Below are 21,108 nucleotides of genomic sequence, written 5' to 3' on the forward strand. Positions count from 1 at the left end.
AGATATAATTATTATACTATAGCCTATGATTATTAGTAATCTAACAATTCCACAATAACCAGCAGAGAGCAGACCCTTTGTTTACTTACATAATTCTATAATTTGGGTTGTTTGAGATGCAGAGCTATAATACTAACCTACAGTAAAACAATAAATTGCTTTGAATTTAAATGTAATGCATTTTTACATGTTTTGGGAAATTAATAGAGCTTTAATATAAATCCTTTCTATTGTGATGAATCTCCATCAAATCGCATCGTATCGGTAGAGGGGTGAATCGCATCGTATCGCATTGATTTGAACTAAATGGTTATCGCATCGCATCGCATCGGGAAGAGGGAGAATCGTATCGCATCGTATCGCCAGGGGATTCCATGTATCTCTAATGTATCGTATCGCTGGCAGTGCATCGAGATGCGTATCGAATCGTGAGATGAGACGAGATTCACATGCCTAACACACACACACACACACACACACAAATGCTTAAACACATACATGATCATCAACTTTGATCATCTCCATCACATGGAGTAGGAGTCAAACATACATTATATACATTCAAAGACACACACCGCCAGGGGCAAACACATTGTGCCTTATTCTTCTGTACAGATCTGCACAAGATCCCCCATACCACCCTTACTTAACCCCAAACGAGACAAAGCATACATACAGTATTGATTTAACTCTGAGTGTACAAATGGACCCGTATGGTCCTATTTGCTTCAATTTGTCAATTCCGACTTAAATGAATAACGCATATCTCTGCTGTCGGGAGGAAACCACCCAACTCCAAAATGTTCATTTTTCAGGAAATGAAAAATGTAAATTTTTCAGAAATTTTTGAAAACCTTATATTTTGAAAACAAAGCAATACTGCCTCATCAAAATTGGTGTTGACTTTATTTTCAATTACTTGCATGAGAGGGGGGGGGGAGGTAGTGGAGTTAGTTGTTTTAGCAGACAGTTTGAGGGTGCAATGGAGTTAAGGTTTTATCCAAAGCGTTTTTATTACTTTCCATTGGTTCAATATTTTCAAAACAAAACACAGACATAAAGGGTGTTAAATAGCACCGATTTATGAAAAAGAAAATCAGTTAAGAGGTTTCCTCCTGACAGCAACGAATATGCAACAACCTCACAACAGAATTCATTACTGTAGATAGCCTATTTTATTAAATTATTTGACTATAATGACATGCCTGAAATAAGAAAGGACACCAGGTTGAAAGTGGTTAACTCTGTTTGAGGTTATGCGTGAGGTAGGTTGGGAGTTCTCCTCACACCTTTTCCATTAGCAGCGGTTCTCTTTTGTTATATTAGAGCCCACAGATCACGAGCACCAGAGATAGAAAAGGAGCATGAGAGCAGAAAAGATGGTCATGGACGGAGTGATAGAGCTGGGACTCAGGGGGCATCAGAGCTGGGATCAAAAGGACGGTGAAGTGAGCGATAGAACAGTGACCAGGGAGCCGTCGGCTCCCATTTTGAGCCAACATGAGCAGACTTAAATACTGTAGCCATCGCACATCGTTGATTAACGCAGCAAAAGCCATTTATTATTAAATTGGGTGTTAAATGTGTTGGAGATTTGGCTCGTTTGCCATTTTAAAAGGCAAACGTGCCATTAAGGCCACAAGACAAGGCAAACAGAGGGGGGGGAGCCTGTGAGACAAAAGCAGAGACAGAGGGATTGAGAGAGAGAAAATGAATCAAGGAGCTGTGAACTGCAAGGCCATTTCATACATTCCGGCACGCAGACACCTATAAGTACACATGCAGCCCCACACATACACGCACACACTAGTGTTTGTGTCACAGGCATTTACCAGATAATGAGAAGCAATTACAATACTCATCATCATTTTATCTGCTGTTATTTAATTATGAGACCAGGGGCACATTAATGCACACACGCTGCTGTGAACAGAAACATGTTAACAGCATCGGACACAGTGGGCTGGTGCGCACGAACACACACACACACACACACACACACACACACACACACGCGCGCGCGCGCACGCTGTAAACGGGAAAGAAGGCAACAGTGGCTGTGAGATCCTTGTGTCTCACTGCAGGGAATCAAGTCAGAATCAGAACACATGTAGGATTCCAAGCGTAGACAGTCGACAGTAGAGTAGACAGTTGATATTTCAGCATAAGGTCTATGGGAAGATATACCACCACTTGTAAAGAAAAGAGCTGTGAAAACTTTGTTCAAGGTTTTCATTCTGCACGCCGTGCCAGAACACAATTGCTATTCTATTCCAAGCTAGTGTTCAAGGTCTTGCAGCAACAGTACCTGCAGTATCACTGTGAAATAGCAAAACAACAAAACAAATGCCTCCCCCATAAATGTTTGATAATCATCCCAGGATGTTGACAAGGCCACACAGGCTCCTTTACGTGCAGAGTTGGCTGTGAACGGAAACGTGATTTATTTTCTAAATCTCAAACATCAAACTACCAACGTGTAAAAAGTCTGCGTAGACCTCGGCTGGATGAGGATTTGTGAGATCGCTGTACACAGGGGGCATGGGATTACCTTTGAGGATTACAACTATATCCTTCAAAAGAGTGACTTGCTATCTGTGCAAACCTTTTTCCATACCGAGCCATGACGATCAAGGTTTATTAAAAAAATAATGCTCGTAAAAAAAACAAAGCATGCTTTTTTGCATATGAAAATAGTCTCTAGATTCTAGAAGTTCAATTCTTCACAGAGGATGAATCTTTAATGCTGTACAAAAGGGGCCAGGCTTCTATATCGAGTCAAATAACATTTTAATCAAATTTGCCACACAACAATTACCACCAAAAAAAGCCACATGAAACGACCAATCAAATTGCAGGGCCATGTATTTTCACTCTCCCAGACTGCCGCATGAGAAGACAACAGTTTGAGGGGATGGGTGTCTTTGAAACGCCTGGGTTACTCTCATTTAAATGGCTGCAAATTTGGGGCGATTCACTGGAAAGGTAGCTGATGCACACACCAACAGAACACACACACACACACACACAGAGAGAAGCTGCAGCTCCACCTGGTGTTTCATTCGGCTTGTACATATGCATGCACGCACGCTCACAAAAACATTTTTCAATTCAAACCTTGATTTGAAACACGTAAATGCCATTCCCTACCATGAATGAAATTACCATGTCATTGCCATGACAAGATGGTGTTTTATTAGACAAGCACAAATAACTATCAGACAAAATAAAAAACAATGACGCCGCAGGAAACAGGAAATGTGAGTGTATAAGCACTTTGAAATGGTACAAAGTGTACAAAGTACAAACACAATGACAAGGTCAAAGAGGAAGTCAATTGAATGTCAGCCACAGTTACCTAACGAGGACAGTAGAGTTGGTCAACAGTCAGAGATTAGACACAATATTTGGACTCATTGTCCCCCCTCTGTTATGACCAGTGTTGTGCGACCGATGTGTTCCTCCTCAAAGGGAGCAAACTGGACAAAGATGAAAAGCATGACAGTATCCAGAAACACTTTCTGCATGGCCGTTTCGCTAGTGTTTTGGGAACAAATAGAACTACACTAATTGACTTGGTTTAGGACATGCTCTAGATCCAGAGAGAATGGTTGACCCCATCCTTGGACAGTATAAAGGAAATCTCAATTTTAGCGCCAGTAAAAATAAACATACCAGAGTCGTTTCGTAGGTAGGACGACATCGCGGGGATGAGGCAGGACTGGCTGAGCAGCTCCTGCAGCACTGAGGGCAAGGCCGTGCTGTTATGTGTCCTGCTTTCCCCTGTAGTGACCTCGCTACTGTGGGCCCCTGCAGAGCCTGCTGGGTTGATATAGCTGGCCAGCACCTAGGGGACATGGCACCATGTTAGCATCTGCTTTCTAAGAAAAGGTACAAGTCTACCTCAGGTGGGTGACTACCACACAACAGTAACACCATCTTACCATGAGCACAGGTCACAGCAAATGTAGCACGACATATAGCAGATACCTGGGCCTGGCTAAATGCTTTACTTTTTAGGAGCTTTGGTTCATATTGTTGTTTAATGTAATGTTTTTCCCAGGTATTACTACATTAATATGGTAGCCTCCCAAGTGGGCAACAAAGGCAGTAAGAGAACACACCACTGTATAGTCAAACTTAAAAGATACGTAAAAACAAGACCTTTAACTTAAGTATGTGTAATTTCTTCCCCAGCCAGTCCACACCATCAATTTTCTATTTTTTTTAATATATTTTTTATGCCATGATTTTGTAACCCATTTTTCACCCCTGTGTCAATCATCTAATGTGATCCTGGGCTCTACACACCCTCCACCAACCTAGTCCCCATATATGGGGACAAGGGGAGAGCAACGGACTTGAACTCATGCTTCCTTCATGCCTGAGTGTCCAAGTTGCTCCTTTACACCTGACAGGGGGGAGTTCCCCTGGTTGGACGTAGCACGTGGAAGGAACACGTTATTCCAACCAGTTCCTTTCCCCTCCATCAGGTGCCCCGGCTGGCCAGGCAGTTTAGTGACCAGGATTACTGCATGTTTTTTGTGAGGGTACCTACCCTAAGGGACACATCAATTTTTAAACCAGGTACCATCTAAATTGTTTCACACAGCTGCAGTGCTACAATGTATTGCTGCAGAAGTACCAAGAACCATTCCTACAGTTCCAACCATGTGTTGGCATGGCAATAAAAACTAGAGATGTACCGATACCAGTTTTTACTTCCAGATATCAAGACCCACAACTTGCATATCGGTTGATACAGAGTACCGATCCAATACCAGTGTGTAATTAAAAAAAATCTAGGACAGTGGTTTTCCTTGAGGGGGTTCCCTCAAGGAACAAGTCTGTAAGTTATGGGCGTTCTTGAAAATAAAACGTTTTGGAACCACTGATCTAAGAATAGCTCCATTCATAGCTACAGTACAAGTTAATTAAAATAATGATGTAATTAGTACAGGAAAAGTATAAAACAGTAGTGGAACATCAACTGAAGCATTCTGTAAAATGAAATATCATCGTGTGTCGGTAGCTTTCCCGATACTGGTATCGGTATCAGAACAACTGTGATGAAAAAAAGGGAAAGAAAACAGTGAACCAGGTTAGGGGATTACCTGCAACAGGCAGGTGACATGCTCCTCCTCCAGACGCTGTTTAGTAAGAGCCTGTTCTACGTCCCAACCAGAAGCCGTGGACCCGGTGCCAAAGCCCGTTCCCTTGGCCCAGTACAGCTGTTGCTCCTCAGTGGTACCGCCACCATGACCACTGGACACCTGAGGCTGCGCACACACACACACACACACACACACACACACACACACACACACACACACACATTAATTGTCAAATACAATATATGGCCAACATCATAATGAAATCCAAAATTAGTATAGTTCTCAAATGTTTCAAAAGTTATTATAAAAAGTTCAAACAATCAATCGCCAAAATCTAAAATTAATAACACAGATGCTTTCCCGGTTTTGACGGGTTAAGGAATAGTTTCAAATGGTCCAATATCAAGCTTACAAAAAGTTATTTGAAAAAGATCCATTGTTATCATTCCACAGTGTAATGGCGAACAAATTCACCTAAATCACCTACTCCACGATATCCCTTTTTTTTCTTCTATAACTTGTGTGTTATGATGTACCAGATCAATAATCTACTTTAAATCTTGAATTTGGGTTGATAAATCTATACCAACTAGCTCTATGCCAAGTTGGAGACAGTAATGCAGTGTTGGAGGGATAAATTCTGGGAAGAGTAAAAAGCACAACTTTTCTTTTCAAGGCTGCAGAAATCTGCAGCAGCCCACGTCGAATCATTGAGCAGAAAAAGAAGATGGATCACCAATACTATTAGCTTAGGAGAGAAAACTGGGACAGAGAATCTGCTTCATTTAAACCGATGGGATGATCCCAAACATGACATGTACAGTAGTATAGTGTAGTTTTCCACTGACAGTCAGTAGAATAATTTGACAATTTAAGACTTAACTATGTTTAACAATTTATACGGCAGATGGCATTGTTCCAGTTTTCAAAAGATCTCTCCGGAGTCACACTAAAAACTTTTAAAACTGCCTGTATTTCTAGGAAAAACAATGGGGCCCAGTTTGATGTACAGTAGAAGACAAACGGCAGTATGTCACCTGATGGTGACAGATGGCTACTTAGTGTAACTTAATACTGTGAACTCACAGGGTCCACTCCATTGACAAACACATCACACATCACCAAATGTCACACAAAGGGCAAAGACATTGGCTTAAGCTTGACAGAAGTTGACCTTAGGGAGTGAGTCCCCCATAGAGCAGAGAAGAAAATACTATTTGAAGGGATGTGGTGAGGTGGGTTGTCCTCCTCCTCTGCCATGGGGACATGGCAGAGGAGTCACCTTTAATAATGGAGATGGTCTTCTCAATCAGCGTAACTTACGACTGCATGGAATCAACAATCAGAGCCAGCCTAAGGAAGCTTTCGCTCCATTCTGTTCCAGGTTGCCTGTATGTAAAAATAGGTGCTATGGGAATATTAATAGCTACTAGCAAATACCAAAGGTTTATTTGTGCGAACACAGCTCCATGTCAACTGTATATTCGCATTATATTCATGCGATTACCTTGTTTTATGTCAATCGCTTTGGACAACAGTGTCTACTAATTGCCAAAATTGTAAATTATGTGTGCTCCTGTGACATGCTCATGTGTCTTGTCAGCCATTTAAAAAACAGACCAGCGACATTAGTGGATGGGCCATAAAATCTGAAGACTAATCATGAAGCCATGGAGAACATGAATCAGAAGACATGAGAAGGGAGGCGAGTCCCTTCAGAGGTGTCGGTGAGGTGGGGACTGAATGCCAGGTTTTGCCCACGCCCGTGTCTTATCTCAGGCCATGGCACTGACTTCCATTACAGCATGAAATGTGGGGTGGGGCAGGGGTAACCTCAAGGACGGCCATTACTGCACTTGACAGGCCATTGGCCTGCGTTCAAGCCATCACCCCCAAGATTTGTCCTCAACTGTGACAACTCCATAAATCCACACACACACAGCAGGGTAAAGGGAGAGCGATAACTACTGCTACACAGAATTGCTGGACCATAGTGTGCAAGTCTTGCTAACTAGGCAAGGCATCATAAAATATCATTGTGGTCCATAAATATGTGATCTTGGACAACCTTTCCAGTTCTGCAACATTTCGCTTGCCCCCCGATTGCACACAGCTTCTCACTTGAGCCAAATCAATAGCATTACCATTGGACACCAGTAGAATTTGGGTGGAACAATTTGAGCTTTGACCCACCACAGTCAGCTCGAGTTCTGTCTGCCGCAGCTGTCCATTATACTTTACAGCCAATGCAGGCAGGTAGAAGTGGTGACTGTTGGAGCCTTGGAGGCCCTGCAGATGGCTCAATAGAAGTCTAATCATCAGTCTATTTAATGGGTTTGGCAGTCAAGGGGAGTCCAAGGCTCAATTCCTATTCATGATGCCCCTCTCCCGCCCTGCCTTGCACCCCAGCGGCAGCAATAATACAAAGTACGAGTCTCTGACTGTCTACAAAGCTCCACCTGCCTGTTATCATTCAAGCTAAACAATTAAGCTATTTGTCAGGGGCTCACTGGGAGATATGCAGAGGAGGCCTTGACTAATCGCCTGCCAGGTAATGGGCCATTAATAAAGGCAAGGATTCTCTCGCCTGTTCCGCAGGTTAACGTCAAAGGCAAACCTCCAGTGTGGCCTGTCAGGTCCAGTCAGAGCCATGAAGAAATCGTGCCTGAATACTTACAGGTTGTCTGGGTCAGCACTTGCGCTAAATCAAAGTTAAACTGGGCTGTCCCTTATCTGGGATCACCATTCATCATCTAATACATATTATTCTACTCCCCCTTTAAAAGTGAAGTGAAAAGTGAATCGTGTGTCGCGTACCAAAATGAAAATCTATTTCTGGTGCATGACACGATGCAAACACCCACTACTCTATACACTAAAACGCACAAGAAACATGTGAAGGGTCAACTGTCTGTACCTCAGATGCGTTGGCACTTGCATTTGGGACGCGAGGCGCATGGTGGCTGAGGGCAGAGAGGCAGGCCAGGATGAGATGGATGGCACCGATCTCAAGGGCCATGCGACGCAGCAGCACGCCATCATCTGTGGTCAGGGGAGTGCTGCTGAAGAGCGCACGCAGCACGTGGAATGGCAGCGTGGGCAGCACGTTGGCCGACGGAGACTGAAGGATGTGACCTGGGTGGAAGTCAAGTGAGAGAGATAACCAATGAATGTAAGAGGTTACTGGAATTAAGAGGTTTTCATGTTTAGTCCTGTTTAGCATTATGATTTGTCCTGTAATTATAATATACATAAACAGTATATATATATATTTTTTTAAAGCTCCATTTTACGATAATTTTTTTTGGGGGGGGGGGGTGACAAATTGAGACAAACAGTATCTATTTAGCTCTCACCTGGACCAAGGCCAGACAAAGACTGAGGCCAGCCAAATAACGCTGTCGTGTGTAACCACTACCAGTGTCACTAAACAAACTGGCAAGGCACTCACTGCCATCAATAATTCATTAGGGGCCTAATCTCAAGGACTACATGAAAACACGAAGAAAAAGTACAAAGACTCTCTGAATACAAGGACTCACACACACACACACACACACACACACACACACACACACACCAGACAAGCTCAATAGATATTGAGCTAATTGGAGTTGATACAATAATGGTCATAGTGCACGAGTCTAGAATTCAGGAACATAATGGACACAGTTCAGATGAATTACCTGTGATCCGTGAGGCATTTAGCCCAACAACTGTTCAAACAACATTTATCAACATTCTTCCTATGAAGCATTCACGCAACACTTACTGCCCTCTCCATCATCGGTGACACCGAGGACCAAGCGCAGCAGACACTGGGCGTGCTTCCGCTCCTTGAGCAGGACCTCGGCGTAACCAGGCAGCCGCAGAAAGAGGCCAAAGGCGGCCAGGGAGTGCGCAGGGATGGGCGACATGGTCTGCACCGAGGAAGACGACGAGGATGACGACGACGCCTGGGACTGCTGCTGCTTGTTGATTGGCGGCGGCTCCGCGGCGATGGTCTCCGGCGCCTCGTACACCAACTCGCCCGACTGCTCAATGGTTACCCACTCAAACTGGTCGCTGTCCTTGGGCTTCTCTTGCGTGGCCGAGGGCACCACCGGGGCACTCACCTGCAAAGGACAGCAGATAGGGCCAAGTTAAGAGTGTACGTATAAGGTGAGGTGTGTGTTGGTGGGTGCCTCACTGACACATATGCTGAACAAAGTGGGAGTTTTCAATGTTACAAAGTTGCACTTCAGATCATATCCATTTTGCTGCCACGTGTCAACATGGACTAATGGCATAGCTAATTAGGTGTTTCATTCAATAGGAGCGACATCAACCTGATATTTGTAGGTAGTAACAGTTTTCATCCTAACAAATATTAGCCTAAATTAAACACATTATTATTACTTTGAAGTACTTTATTAACTCTTTCACTTTATGCTTGGTACTGTATGCGACCTGCAGTCTTTCGGTCAGCTGAATGTTGCTGAAAACACAGTGAAGTACAAAAATAAGTTGGCAGTTGCGTCATTTCTTCTGATGCTCATAACGGCTCAAATGCATAGCTCTAATTTACTAAGAATGCTGTTGACCAGGTCATTAGCTAGTTATTCTTCAAAACCACTTTCTCTCCTACCATGTTACATTATAACTACAAGGTCAAGCCACGATATTTACAAAATTGGAAAAGATTAGATTTACTGCAATCTGACAAAAGAGCCAATTATTTATTTTTTATTTTTTCACAAATTCACCAAATGAATTTCAGCGGCAGCCAACAAATGTCAGAGCGGGTCAAGTAAGCAATATTGTAAAGTTTACAATGTACCCAATGTGTTCATGCTTAGCTAGACTAAAAGCCAGGGTAGAGCAATAGCTCCAGACTTTAAAGGCTCTACTGAAGCGGAATGTACTGTAGTTAGCAAAGTAAACCTATTTTACCCAACTCTTGGAAAAACAAAGCTGAGGGTCACTAACCTCACCTGCAATATAGATGCCTAGTTGCATACTGTGCACTTTACAAATGGCAGCTCAACCGCATCAATAATTGACAAGCGCGTGGCCATTAATGTCCAGTAGGATATAAAAGATTTCTTTTTTCAACTATGGAAAAAAGTGTCACATTAGAACAAATGCAAAATTACTGTTTCTATTAGTCATTTTGACCTTGATCTTAATGTCGGACATTGGTGCTAAATTGCTAAAAGCATAATAGAAAAGTGCTCACTTGGTAGCCGTTGTGGGCAGCCTGATGCCAACCATCGCTGGCTCTGGGAGACAGCCTGAATAGCTCAATTTTCTGGAACAATTTAAAAAGAGTAGAAATACAGAGTGGAGGAAAGAGGGTTGGGGGGGGGGGGGGGGGGGGGAGAAAGAAAAAAATTGAGTACCTGGCAGCTCTCTCAAAACCATTGTAGCTATTCAGCAACTCACCTCAGCACAGAACTCTGTCACTCTCTCAATTACAGCTCAAAGTGTTCATTTACTTTCATTTACAATGCATGATGTAGTGCTGTGGTGGAATGCAGAAGACAAATGGTAGTCTGATTTGGTCTGAATGGCAAAGCCTGCGTGACACGTCATCCCTTTCAATACGGAAAACATGGTTATTTTAAGTTCTAGTTCACAAAGTGACTTGCTTATGGCAGAGCGCCATCTGACATGATTACAGAAGCATTATCATATACTCTCTGACAATGAATTGGCTGGGTCTAGGTCATGTGAGTGCTTGGTCTCATGTACTGAGCCACTCTGCCATGGCACGTCATTCGCATTTTACTTCTGCCGATGAGATAGACAAGAATTTACCACAAAGTCATAGCATACTGTTAAAGTGGACCTTGATACCGAGAAACTCTGCAGTAACTACCGACTTTCCTCTGATAAGTACTCCTGACGACTATTCGTTCTTTAGAGCGTTATTTACCGTGCTAAGGCTACGTTCCTAGCTTTGTTAGCTTAGCAGTTAGCTAGCTTGGAGCTAGGTTAGCCAACTCCGTAGCCACAGCAGTTAGTGTTAGCTACTTCGGCTACTTCTCCACATGTGTGTGCGTCTCCCACCCGGCGTTAGCCTTCATGGTAAAGTTTGTGCCACTCTACAAAGCTTTTTGGCTTCCTCACTTTTGTGAAACTACCTAAATGTTAGTGTCCACATTTTCAAACAGTCTTCACACATATCTACCTGCTGGATGACATCAGGGTAAAGCATGGGCAACCTCTCTGCGATGAGGGCCAGGCCACCCATGCCGGCGAACACCTGCAGTGGTGACTGAATGGGACTGGTCTCCAACAGGGATTCATCAATGGCGGCGTCCAGGCACTCGTCGCCAGGAGTCATGGGTTCATCCTCAGGGCAGCTACTCAGCATGTCACAGTGCTCAACTGCAATGACAGACACGACAGGAAAGCAGTGAGCAGCAGAGAAAATATATCCTCAGGAGGAGCACAATACAAACAGGGAGTGTGTGTGCAAAATTTGACATCGACCAGGTTAACGGTGCCGGAGATTAGCTGTACACACACACACACACACACACACACACACACGGAGTGCAAAACATACTCTCTCCCCATGCCTTCGGCCTGGTGGAGATAATCAACTGTTCATGGTAGGCTTCTTGGTCTGCAAGACTATTTCAAATACTGTAATTAAAAGTAACATTTTCATTTTTTTTAAAGCAGTCATAGCCAATTATAATGAAATCCGAAGAATCTAACTGATACAACTTGATCACATGACTCCAGAGATCATGTGTACCGATTTACGTGAGCTTTGAAGAAGTAGTAGTTAGCAAAATGTAATTGAATTAAATGCGAAATGGTGGAAAATTATGAGCATGACATACATGAGTTGTGTCATGAGCCAAGAAATCCAGGGCAAACCTTAAGATTTTTTATTGTACGACGTTCAAGAGTTATTGGCCAAAATGGAAAGTGGCCCGTTATGTTAGTGCCACCACAAGCCGATTTGAAACATTTCGGGCAGAGGTCCAAAGACACACACTGACATACGGACGGGGAAAGAAACATACTGTAGTCTCTTGCCTTTGGCTATCCGGCCTGGCGGAGACAATAATAAAATCTATTATTCTGCAGACTATGTAAGATCTATTATCTTACATAATACAGTATAACCAATAGCCGTGGGTATTGTGTGTGTATGCGCTTGCAAACTAGTTGTCTAATTGCCTCCAGACTTGGAAAGACAAAATCGGTCAAGGGTCTGGCCTTTCAACTGCCTAATTTTGATAGTATCAGAAATTACTCCATTCGTTGGATTGGCTCAGCAGTATATTTGAACTTAAAACACATGTGAAGGTGTAATGTGGTTCCAGTTCAAACTTACTGCTGAGCCAATCAACGAAGCTATGGGAAAATGGACTGAACCAGAACCTGGACCTTCTGAAAACCGGAACTACAGTAATGCACAGAACCTATTAACAGTCCCATGATGCTGCCTCCGTTTGCGTTTGCTCATGGGAAAAACAACCATGGCTAGTGCCTACATGTACACAATGTACATGATCAATATAGATTGCAGTCAAAGGAGATACGGATAGTTGGGAGTAGATTAACCAGTGTTGAGGGCACGGTGGGCTTTCACATAGAAAGGGGCCAAAGGAGTTTTTTTCCCCTAGTAAATACATAAGCAGTTTAATTTTGCCTCACATCTAATGGGGCTCTCAAGTGGCATAAATCACCGTAAGATATAGAGGCTTAAAACCAAACCGACGGATCTATCAGTTCATTAGCCTCTCATTCATTCAGAGGGATTGCTGGCTATTAATATAGGCTTAAATGGCTTGAGAGAGACAGAACCACACTCGTAATAAAGGCACCACTACCAATTAATACTTTCAGTTCAAGGATAGAGTGCACTTGTTTACACCTACAGAGTGGAATTGGGTGACAATACCTGTCAAAATGGAATGGACGACTGAAAGCCAGGGATAGCCCTATAGTGCCTATACTCCACGCCCACATGAACGTGAACCCGTTAGCATTTTCCTACAAGACGCCTTGATCTGTCATTTTATGAAGATGTAAAGCTTCAGTCGCTTGATAGGTCATCTAGAAAACACACATCATCTCTCATGGAGAGAAAAGAAAAAAAGACATGATTCATTGCTTTCCCCGTCTTTCGAAAAGGATGTCTTTTTGCCCCCTCCCATTGTTCCTGGTGGAGGAATTAAAAGGTCAGAGGTTGTGAGTAATAGGGTTTCTAACAGCGCTTGTGCTGTCTGGACTTCCAAAACAGGATTTGACAATGATAGGGGTTAGAGTGTGGTGGACACATCATAGAGGGATGACCGCCGGTCTGACCAAAGAATATTTAAACAGGAGTGGCACTTTGAGTTATGGTTGAGTTAAGTGTTTCACACCACTGGAGGGATGAAGGGCGTCATTAGGCTGCCAGGCGGCGTGTCTCCCATTCTAACTTGTATTACAAATTGACCAAAATAAATATTCTTAATAAAAAAACATCCTTTCTAGAATCTGATGCAGGAGTAAATAAAGTACCCAATGACTAGGGTTGGGCAGCGTGACGGTAAAACCATCTCCCTCGGTTTAAACAACAACATGGTGTCAGTTTCAGTTACCGAGCTGGTCAGGGCACCTGTTCAGCAAAGAGCAGAACTGGGAGGGATTGCTTTTCGTTGCATATAAACTACCAGGTCTTGGAGTAAACTATGGTACTAAAAGGGCTTATGAGGGACAACATCCATTTTCCTGTAAAAGGCTTTGGTCTATTTGCACCAGAAGAAGGCTTTTAAGATAGTTGTTGGACCCTTTGTGCGTGTCTTCAAAACTGTGTGTGTGTGTGTGTGTGTGGATCCACCAGGTTAAAGCCTTGGCTCTGATTTTAGAATAATCTCTGCAGCTCTTGCTTCTCTTACAAGCCCCACTTTCCTATTAAAGGGGGTCAGTGATTTCCCCCTCCATTTATCAGCCTCGATGGGTTTTCGGGTTAGAAGAGATGATTCCAAAAGGATTTGTCTTTCAGGAAGCTCAGACAGAGAGCCCTCTGGAGAAATGGCAGTGGAATAAGGCAAGAAACATGGATTAAGTGCACTGGGGCAGACGGCAACGTTAGCTAGGGGTCAGTTCTTCTGAAACCTAAGAAGAGGGAATGAGCAGACACACACCACGTAGTTATGGGCAGTCAGAAGGCAATTGAAAAAATATCAACTAGGATGTTTATTCACTGGGAATTTAATTGACCGTTTGGCGCTACAGCAGAGAAAGAAACATTGGGCCGCTAATCCATGGTATAGTCCTCTCAGTCTGTACTTCTAAACCCAGTCCCATCTAATGACTGAACATGACGTTCTTTGTGTCTGTTCCTTCTGTGTTGGTGTTAATAACGTGGTGCCCAGTGGCCGCACAGACCTGGTCTGAGGGTGGGTCAGATTCCCAGCCAACGTTACCTACCACTCCCAGGTCATTGCTGGTCTGGAAATACACACAACCTCACAACAAATAGAGCAGATGGCACCTACTGTAGAGCATACATTGTTGCAATACTGACCATATGCTTACTCAGGGTATTTACATTTTCATATGAAAGGACGATAGTGTTTAAAATAAAACAAAACGTCAAAGTGGTATATCCCTGGCAAGCATAGATCTAGGAAGGGTCACAGCAGTGGACAAAGTGACAGATCTGACCAGGTTTGCAGATTTGCTTCTGCCAACATCATCAAAAGAGAGATGTCAAGTGTACGGCAAATGACAACGTTAAAAATTAATCTGACCTTGGCGAGTGTCACAGTCGGTGCTGACCGTCAAAGCCTAAAAGAGCTAAATATAACCTTGTCCTCAAGTGACTGCTTCATTTGCCTCTATGCAAACTTACCATGACAACGTTCACCACAGGAGCGACTAGCGTAACTGGTCCAAGTTTTCTACCTGCTGGCGCTTAATGTGAATTCTGCCATCTAATAAGGCCATGAATATTGTATGAGGGGGTGCTCCAACGTAAAAACATTAGTTCCCAGAGGGCTATAAAATGTAGGGAGAGCAGAGGCTATGATTGGAAGTCTGTGCTTAAAAGTGCTTCTAGAGGTTTGAGCCATCAAAGCTTTTCTTTCAAAGCAGTCTCATTAATGATGCAAGTTAGGCTCTAAAACCAAAGTAAAAAGTAAACATGGAGGAAAGATCCAGTACAGCCAGTGGTGAGTGGCCTGTATTTATTAAAAAAATTGAAAATGAAAAGGTATTGTGTCTAAGCTAAAAGACAAGGATGTGTGCAGAACAGCTCTTGCAACTCCGTGCATACAGAGCTTATACTAGGTCTACCTGGTCCAAACTGACATTTTTAGACGAGAGAGAGAGAGAGAGAGAGAGGCTTGTTGGTGAACAAAGGAGAACAAAGGAGATGGAAGTTTGGGATAGGGGCTTGAAATCCCTGTGGAATGTGCTCTCAGAGGACCTGCAGTGAGTTGAGCCTTTTGGCAGTTTTTCCTTGCAGTTAAGCTGGGCTAACAGCAGTGATTGACAGGCATAAGACCAGAAAGTTAAGATGCGCGAACACACACACACACACACACACACACACACACACACACACACACACACACACACACACACACACACACACACACAATATAGTTATCCAGCTTCTTTGTACAGTACTTGTTCTTTCAGGATCTACAGTAGCTGGATTAACCCTTTTAAAACAGGGCTGATAATTATATTCTGGCCTCTTTACCTTTTTCTGTGCGTAGCCTCTTGAAGGAGTCCGTCTTGGAGAGGCCAGGGTCAGAGATGACCTTAGAGCCCAATTTGACTGTCAGGTCAATGGAACGGTAACCCTGTGGCAGCTTCCGGTCATACAGGAGGGTCAACAGCTGGGCCAGTGTCATCTCTGCTGGGAGGGGCTGACCTAAGGCACAAAAAGAATCAACAACAAAAAGAAACAAATTAAGTGAGGGGGAGGAGGATGAAATGCAAGGTGTGATGGAAAAAATCTAAGCGATTTTAAAGCAAAAGTAAAGTGATCACAACTAAAATTGGTGGTTGATTATCACAAACGTTCTTTGGTGCAAAAATGTCAACATTAGAAACATGACATCAATGAGATATCAAACATAACATGACCATATGTGGAGTTAAATTTTTTGGGGCTGCAAAGTGGCCTGAAAATTAGGGTGAAGGCCAGAACATCTAGTGTTCAAAATGTTGCCAGTGCAATATGTATCTCTATTATATATGCACTATGCAGTATACGTATTAAACCATTTTATAGAAAACATTTTGGCCAGAAACTACAGTACAGATAGGCGATGGTCGCCATGGTTTACCGTTTGACCACAACACCTGCTAAATATTCATGGGCATGTTTACCTCGACAGCCCAGGGTCGAAAACACAACCCAGTGTGTCTGGCCTAAGGACATGCCAACTCATCAAGGAACAAGGCTCAAGGAACTGACTGAGATTGATGCTACAGCTTCATTAAAGCGGCGTGGATCGATGTACTGCACAGGCCAAGGGAAATCAAGTCTGTGTGTGTGTGTGTGTGTGTGTGTGTGTGTGTGTGTGCGTGTGTGTGTGTGCACTCTACCTGGAAGGAGTTTATGGTAGAGGTGGAAGACAGGCACACTGATGGTTTTGGCAGAGGGGTCCATATTGGAGGAAGCTGTCAGCTTGTCACTCATGACTCGACCCCTCCTAGATGGTGGCCGAGGTGGTGTGGATAGGGCACGCTTAGACTGGGACTTTAAACCTGGTGCACACACACACACACACAATGAAGAAATCAGAAATCTCATCTGATTGTGTATTCAGTCCGGTTAAAACTTTTTTATATTTTCAACATACTTTTGGATACATTTGTATGACCAATCTCCAAAAGATGTACAATTTTGACTTGCAGAGATCGTTTTAGCCAAATGTCATTCATTCCTTCTCTGGCAACAAGCCCGCTTCATAAACACCATCCGTTTAGCATTCACTGTCACTCCTGTGCAGAGTCAAAGCTGTCTAATCTCCGTTCCCTAAATGAGAACAGTGCAAGGCCTAGAGGCTTTGCAGACAGCTTAACATTTCATTCAATGATACTTATTTGTGCATATAGGCTAAACGATTCTATTTCCATGTGAATGGTGGAAAAAGGGACTGAGGGGTAGCATGTGATTGGTCAAGGAGGTAAATGGAACTGAACCAGGCACCTGAGGCCACAACAACGCTGTAGTTGTCTTGGAAACCACTGTCGGCTTTCATCTTCTCCTTTTCCTCGTGATTCTTTTTCTCCTTGTCTTCCTTCTGTTCGTTAATCAGCTTTGCTGTGATACTTGGGGTGTCTAATAGACGGAGAAAAGAAGGTACAAGGTGTTGTTTTTTTGTTTGTTTTAATTATAAAACATTGTTCAAGTTAGGAGCCTTCTATCTCCTTGTGGTTATCATTATGTAGTGTAGATGACGTGCGGTACGGTTTCATTACAAAAAACAACCAGGAAAAAAGGGAAAGGAATCAAGAGGATACCGATGGCACTATTCCAGGGTTTATCATGACAACTGAATACAAAAACAAAGATTGAAGTCAGGTGCCTATGCAGGACCAATGCAGCTGAATCTGTTGGTTGACCCAACTCTTCAACTATATCATGGTCCGCTGCTGTCTACTACAATTTGTTCTGTTGCAATAAAATGTGAGGTCCTGTTGTCCTTGTGTGCCACTACTGTATATTTACTACTTTATATACGCTAACCACTTGAGCCCTATATACTTCATCATAGACGAATAGTAAAAACTATAAAAGTCACAGCAAATTTATAGATTAACTCATATGAGTTTATAGACTGGCTATTTTTGCCCTCTAGACATGCACAACATAGGGACACCAGGTTGAAAGTGGTTACGATGTACTATACAGCTGAGCTGGTGTACTTGAATGAATAAAGACATTGTGATGAATTGCTGTTGTGAGATGGCCCACCAGGTCTAACATCAGTGTCTATATGCATCAGAGTGCTGACATGGAGCCTAATGGAAGCTCTAGCAGGGCTATCAGAGGCAGTTGGTGAAGATCTCCCTCTCCACTTCACTTATCAGAAAAGCCAGCCTCCATGCAGAATTAGAGACTCTAAAGCCAAAACCAAATCAATGATTCGAGACGCAACAAAACCGCTTTAGTGTCCTCGCAGCGGTCTGATATGTCCCGTTGCACGTTGACGCATGCCAATTCAAAGGAGCTTTATTGGCATGAGAAAATGCTGGTTTCCATCCAAGTTATCCGTCCGTCTTTGCAGATCCGGCTAGTGTGACACACATACAATGTGTGTGTCTAGTATGGGGTGTGTGCGTGCCGTGCATGTTGCACAAGTCAGGTCGCAAAAACACGGGTTTACCCTAAGTCTCAAAAATCATTGCTGTAGAAACAAATATTCGTAGCTAGTCGCGCCTTGGCGCTTGTGTGGAATATGTGCACCATTCTGTTGCAGGTAGTTGCAAGGAGTTACATGGGGAATCATTGGTGTGGTTTGGGCCTAAGGGGAATTGTCATGCTGTGCTTAGCTAAAATCCTGGTAAGGTTTTCCTGCTCAACATCAGGATGTGGGTGTACTGTACTAAACACCCACCTGTATTCACTCATTTGCTAAAGCCTCACGTTTAGACATGTGCCTAAACGAGGTAGAGGCAAGTTTCAGGTCTTTAGCACCACCTTCGTTGTTCAGCATTTGTTTTACAGCATCCATCCATCCACCTATCTATCTATCAGTCCGTTTCCCCTCTTCAAACTAAAGTGGTGTATCATGTCTTCTATCTGTTGTTCAAGGTCCCGGGAGGAGAGCCATTCATCACACACACAGCACTGGGTAACAGCTAGTGCTGCTAACGCTACACGGCGGAGCCTCACCGCTGAGCTCTCTCGACCTTGACGACCAGATAATGTCCCGACGGTAAAAGGTTTCTCTCAAATGACATGAGGAGATTACGGTTTAAGACTCAAAAGTGGTGTTAGTTTTTAAATGGATTTGGGACTATTTCTCTTCTGTTACGGAAATTCACCCGAGTCCACCCGAGGTTGTGATACAAACACACGTAATAATACGCACAGAAAAAGGTACAGAGGCCAGAAGATATGAGCACAGATCTGTTTTAATAATCAGACTAATATGGGGGGGGGGGAGCGCACACAAACAACTGCCGTGAGGTTGTGACACAAATATACACGCAATAATCATACTAATATGGGGGAGGGGGGAGAACACAAAGAAGACAGTGCTTCTTTCACCTGACAAATATCACTATGTGATCATTTCTTGTTTGGTGGTTACCGTTTAAAATCTTTTGTTTCTCTGAATGGGGAAAATACGGGAGCTGTGGTTTGTCTTATCAGCCCTGTTGCTAACAAACTGGATGTGAGTGGACACAGCATGCAGCTGCTGGAAAAGGTCAATGTTCATACACTGAGCGAAGAGACATGGTGAAGTCAGACTTTTGTGCCTGTGTGTTTGAGTTTCCATGCATGCACTGTGACACAACATGGAACATAAATGTTCCATATCGTGTCCAAGTGCATGCATGTATGTATGTAACAGGCATGTTGAGTGCATGACTGTGACAATGTGTGAGTCATTGTGTGAGGTACAGACACGGGCCATTAACTTCAAATATGTCTGCAAGGGGGATCAAATGCACCAATGAAGTGGGTTTATACACACACAGTATATAATATGATGCCGTGTGCTTGAATGTAGGACACTGCTGTGCAGTGTGCACAAACCAGATAAGGGACAATACAATATTGATGAGTCAGGCACTGAAGCACTGAGGCTTGGTCCGGCCTGAACAGTTACCATACTTTGAGGCCTGAAAACCTGAAAAGGTGTCATTATGTGGCACAGGCTGATGTGTTGGATGCAACTTTACTCAGGTATCTACAGGTAGTTTGTTGCGGTCCGACCGAAAATCAGCGAATAGGGCCGTTTTCAAGATGTTTTGGCAATTATCTCTGGAACGGTACGTCCAATCTGCTCAGTTCAAAGCTTGTTGAATGTGTGACTTTGAAGTCTTTAAACGCACAATGAGACCTTTTCAGGTTTCTAGGACTAAAAGTATGGCAATTGTTCGGGCTGAGCCTCGGGCAGGCCCAGTAGGGCCCAGTTAGGGCCAGGCCATAATTTTCAGGCCCGTTTGAGAACTCTATGCTCAACACTAATTGTCTGTAAATACTGCTATCCACATATATGGCACTACTGGATATTCTGCATTATACTGTCAAACAACATATTTTAGACGGAAACACCAGCCCTCACTCGGCGAGAGAGAGTGTGAGATAAATTACTTCATCCACGTAATAAACTGGCCAAGGAAGGACCAAATCTGGATATGCTGACCTTCACTTTGTGTTGTCAGCGCATTAAGGATTGGATTGAGGGCAAGTCCCTGCAACATACTAGCATCATGTCCAGGGGGTGCACTTGTATGGCCTCATGGCTCAGCAAGGCTTACTTATTCTGCATTTTACTTCACTACTGAAAATAATGGCAGAATACAACACTAAAATATTCTTTTTCTATTTATTTTTTTTACAATTACTACAAATATTCACTCAAGTCTAAGAGCAAGAGTTGTAGTTGTACATCAACAGCGGAAACAGCTATTTCCACCAATACATTTCTTCAATACATTCAAACATACCTGATACCCGGTCTAGGACCTCTGCCAGCGTTGTGGAGATAGGCAGATGGAGGGTGCGGTACTTGTGGCCTGCTCCATACATTGGGTGCTGAATCACATGGCTGGTGGCGTTAATGCGTCCTTTGTACAGCTAGGTATAGGTGAAAGAGATAAGGAAGTCAGATGTAAAATAACAGAAGCATATTTGAACAGATATGATGCAGATGTAGCTATGGGTGATTGAGGGTGCATATAGCACAAAAAAACACAAGATACACTGTTGCTGCTTATGGGACCATTACACTTGGTAGTTGTAGGCGGGCAATGAGAGATGATTCTTCTGAAAGCAGATCAGAGGGAACTGTGCTACATTCAA

The 21,108-nt window shown here is 43.3% G+C and overlaps 1 protein-coding gene across 12 annotated transcripts in view; it reads right to left on the minus strand.

Moving 5' to 3' along the window:
* Positions 1–21,108, minus strand: part of birc6 (baculoviral IAP repeat containing 6) — a 137,201-nt gene that overhangs the window by 54,989 nt on the left and 61,104 nt on the right. For all 12 annotated transcript variants that reach the window (XM_080782490.1, XM_080782484.1, XM_080782489.1 and 9 more), the window contains 10 exons: positions 20,754–20,883; positions 17,278–17,409; positions 16,671–16,832; positions 15,817–15,990; positions 11,287–11,486; positions 10,333–10,404; positions 8,887–9,229; positions 8,032–8,249; positions 5,115–5,279; positions 3,676–3,847 (listed from right to left, as the gene is read on the minus strand). In XM_080782490.1, coding sequence (XP_080638616.1) covers positions 3,676–3,847; positions 5,115–5,279; positions 8,032–8,249; positions 8,887–9,229; positions 10,333–10,404; positions 11,287–11,486; positions 15,817–15,990; positions 16,671–16,832; positions 17,278–17,409; positions 20,754–20,883 — 1,768 coding nt within the window. The remainder of the gene's footprint in view (positions 1–3,675; positions 3,848–5,114; positions 5,280–8,031; positions 8,250–8,886; positions 9,230–10,332; positions 10,405–11,286; positions 11,487–15,816; positions 15,991–16,670; positions 16,833–17,277; positions 17,410–20,753; positions 20,884–21,108) is intronic.

The sequence above is a fragment of the Protomyctophum bolini genome (assembly GCF_963924005.1).
Source record: "Protomyctophum bolini genome assembly, chromosome: 14".
Lineage (NCBI taxonomy): Eukaryota > Metazoa > Chordata > Actinopteri > Myctophiformes > Myctophidae > Protomyctophum > Protomyctophum bolini.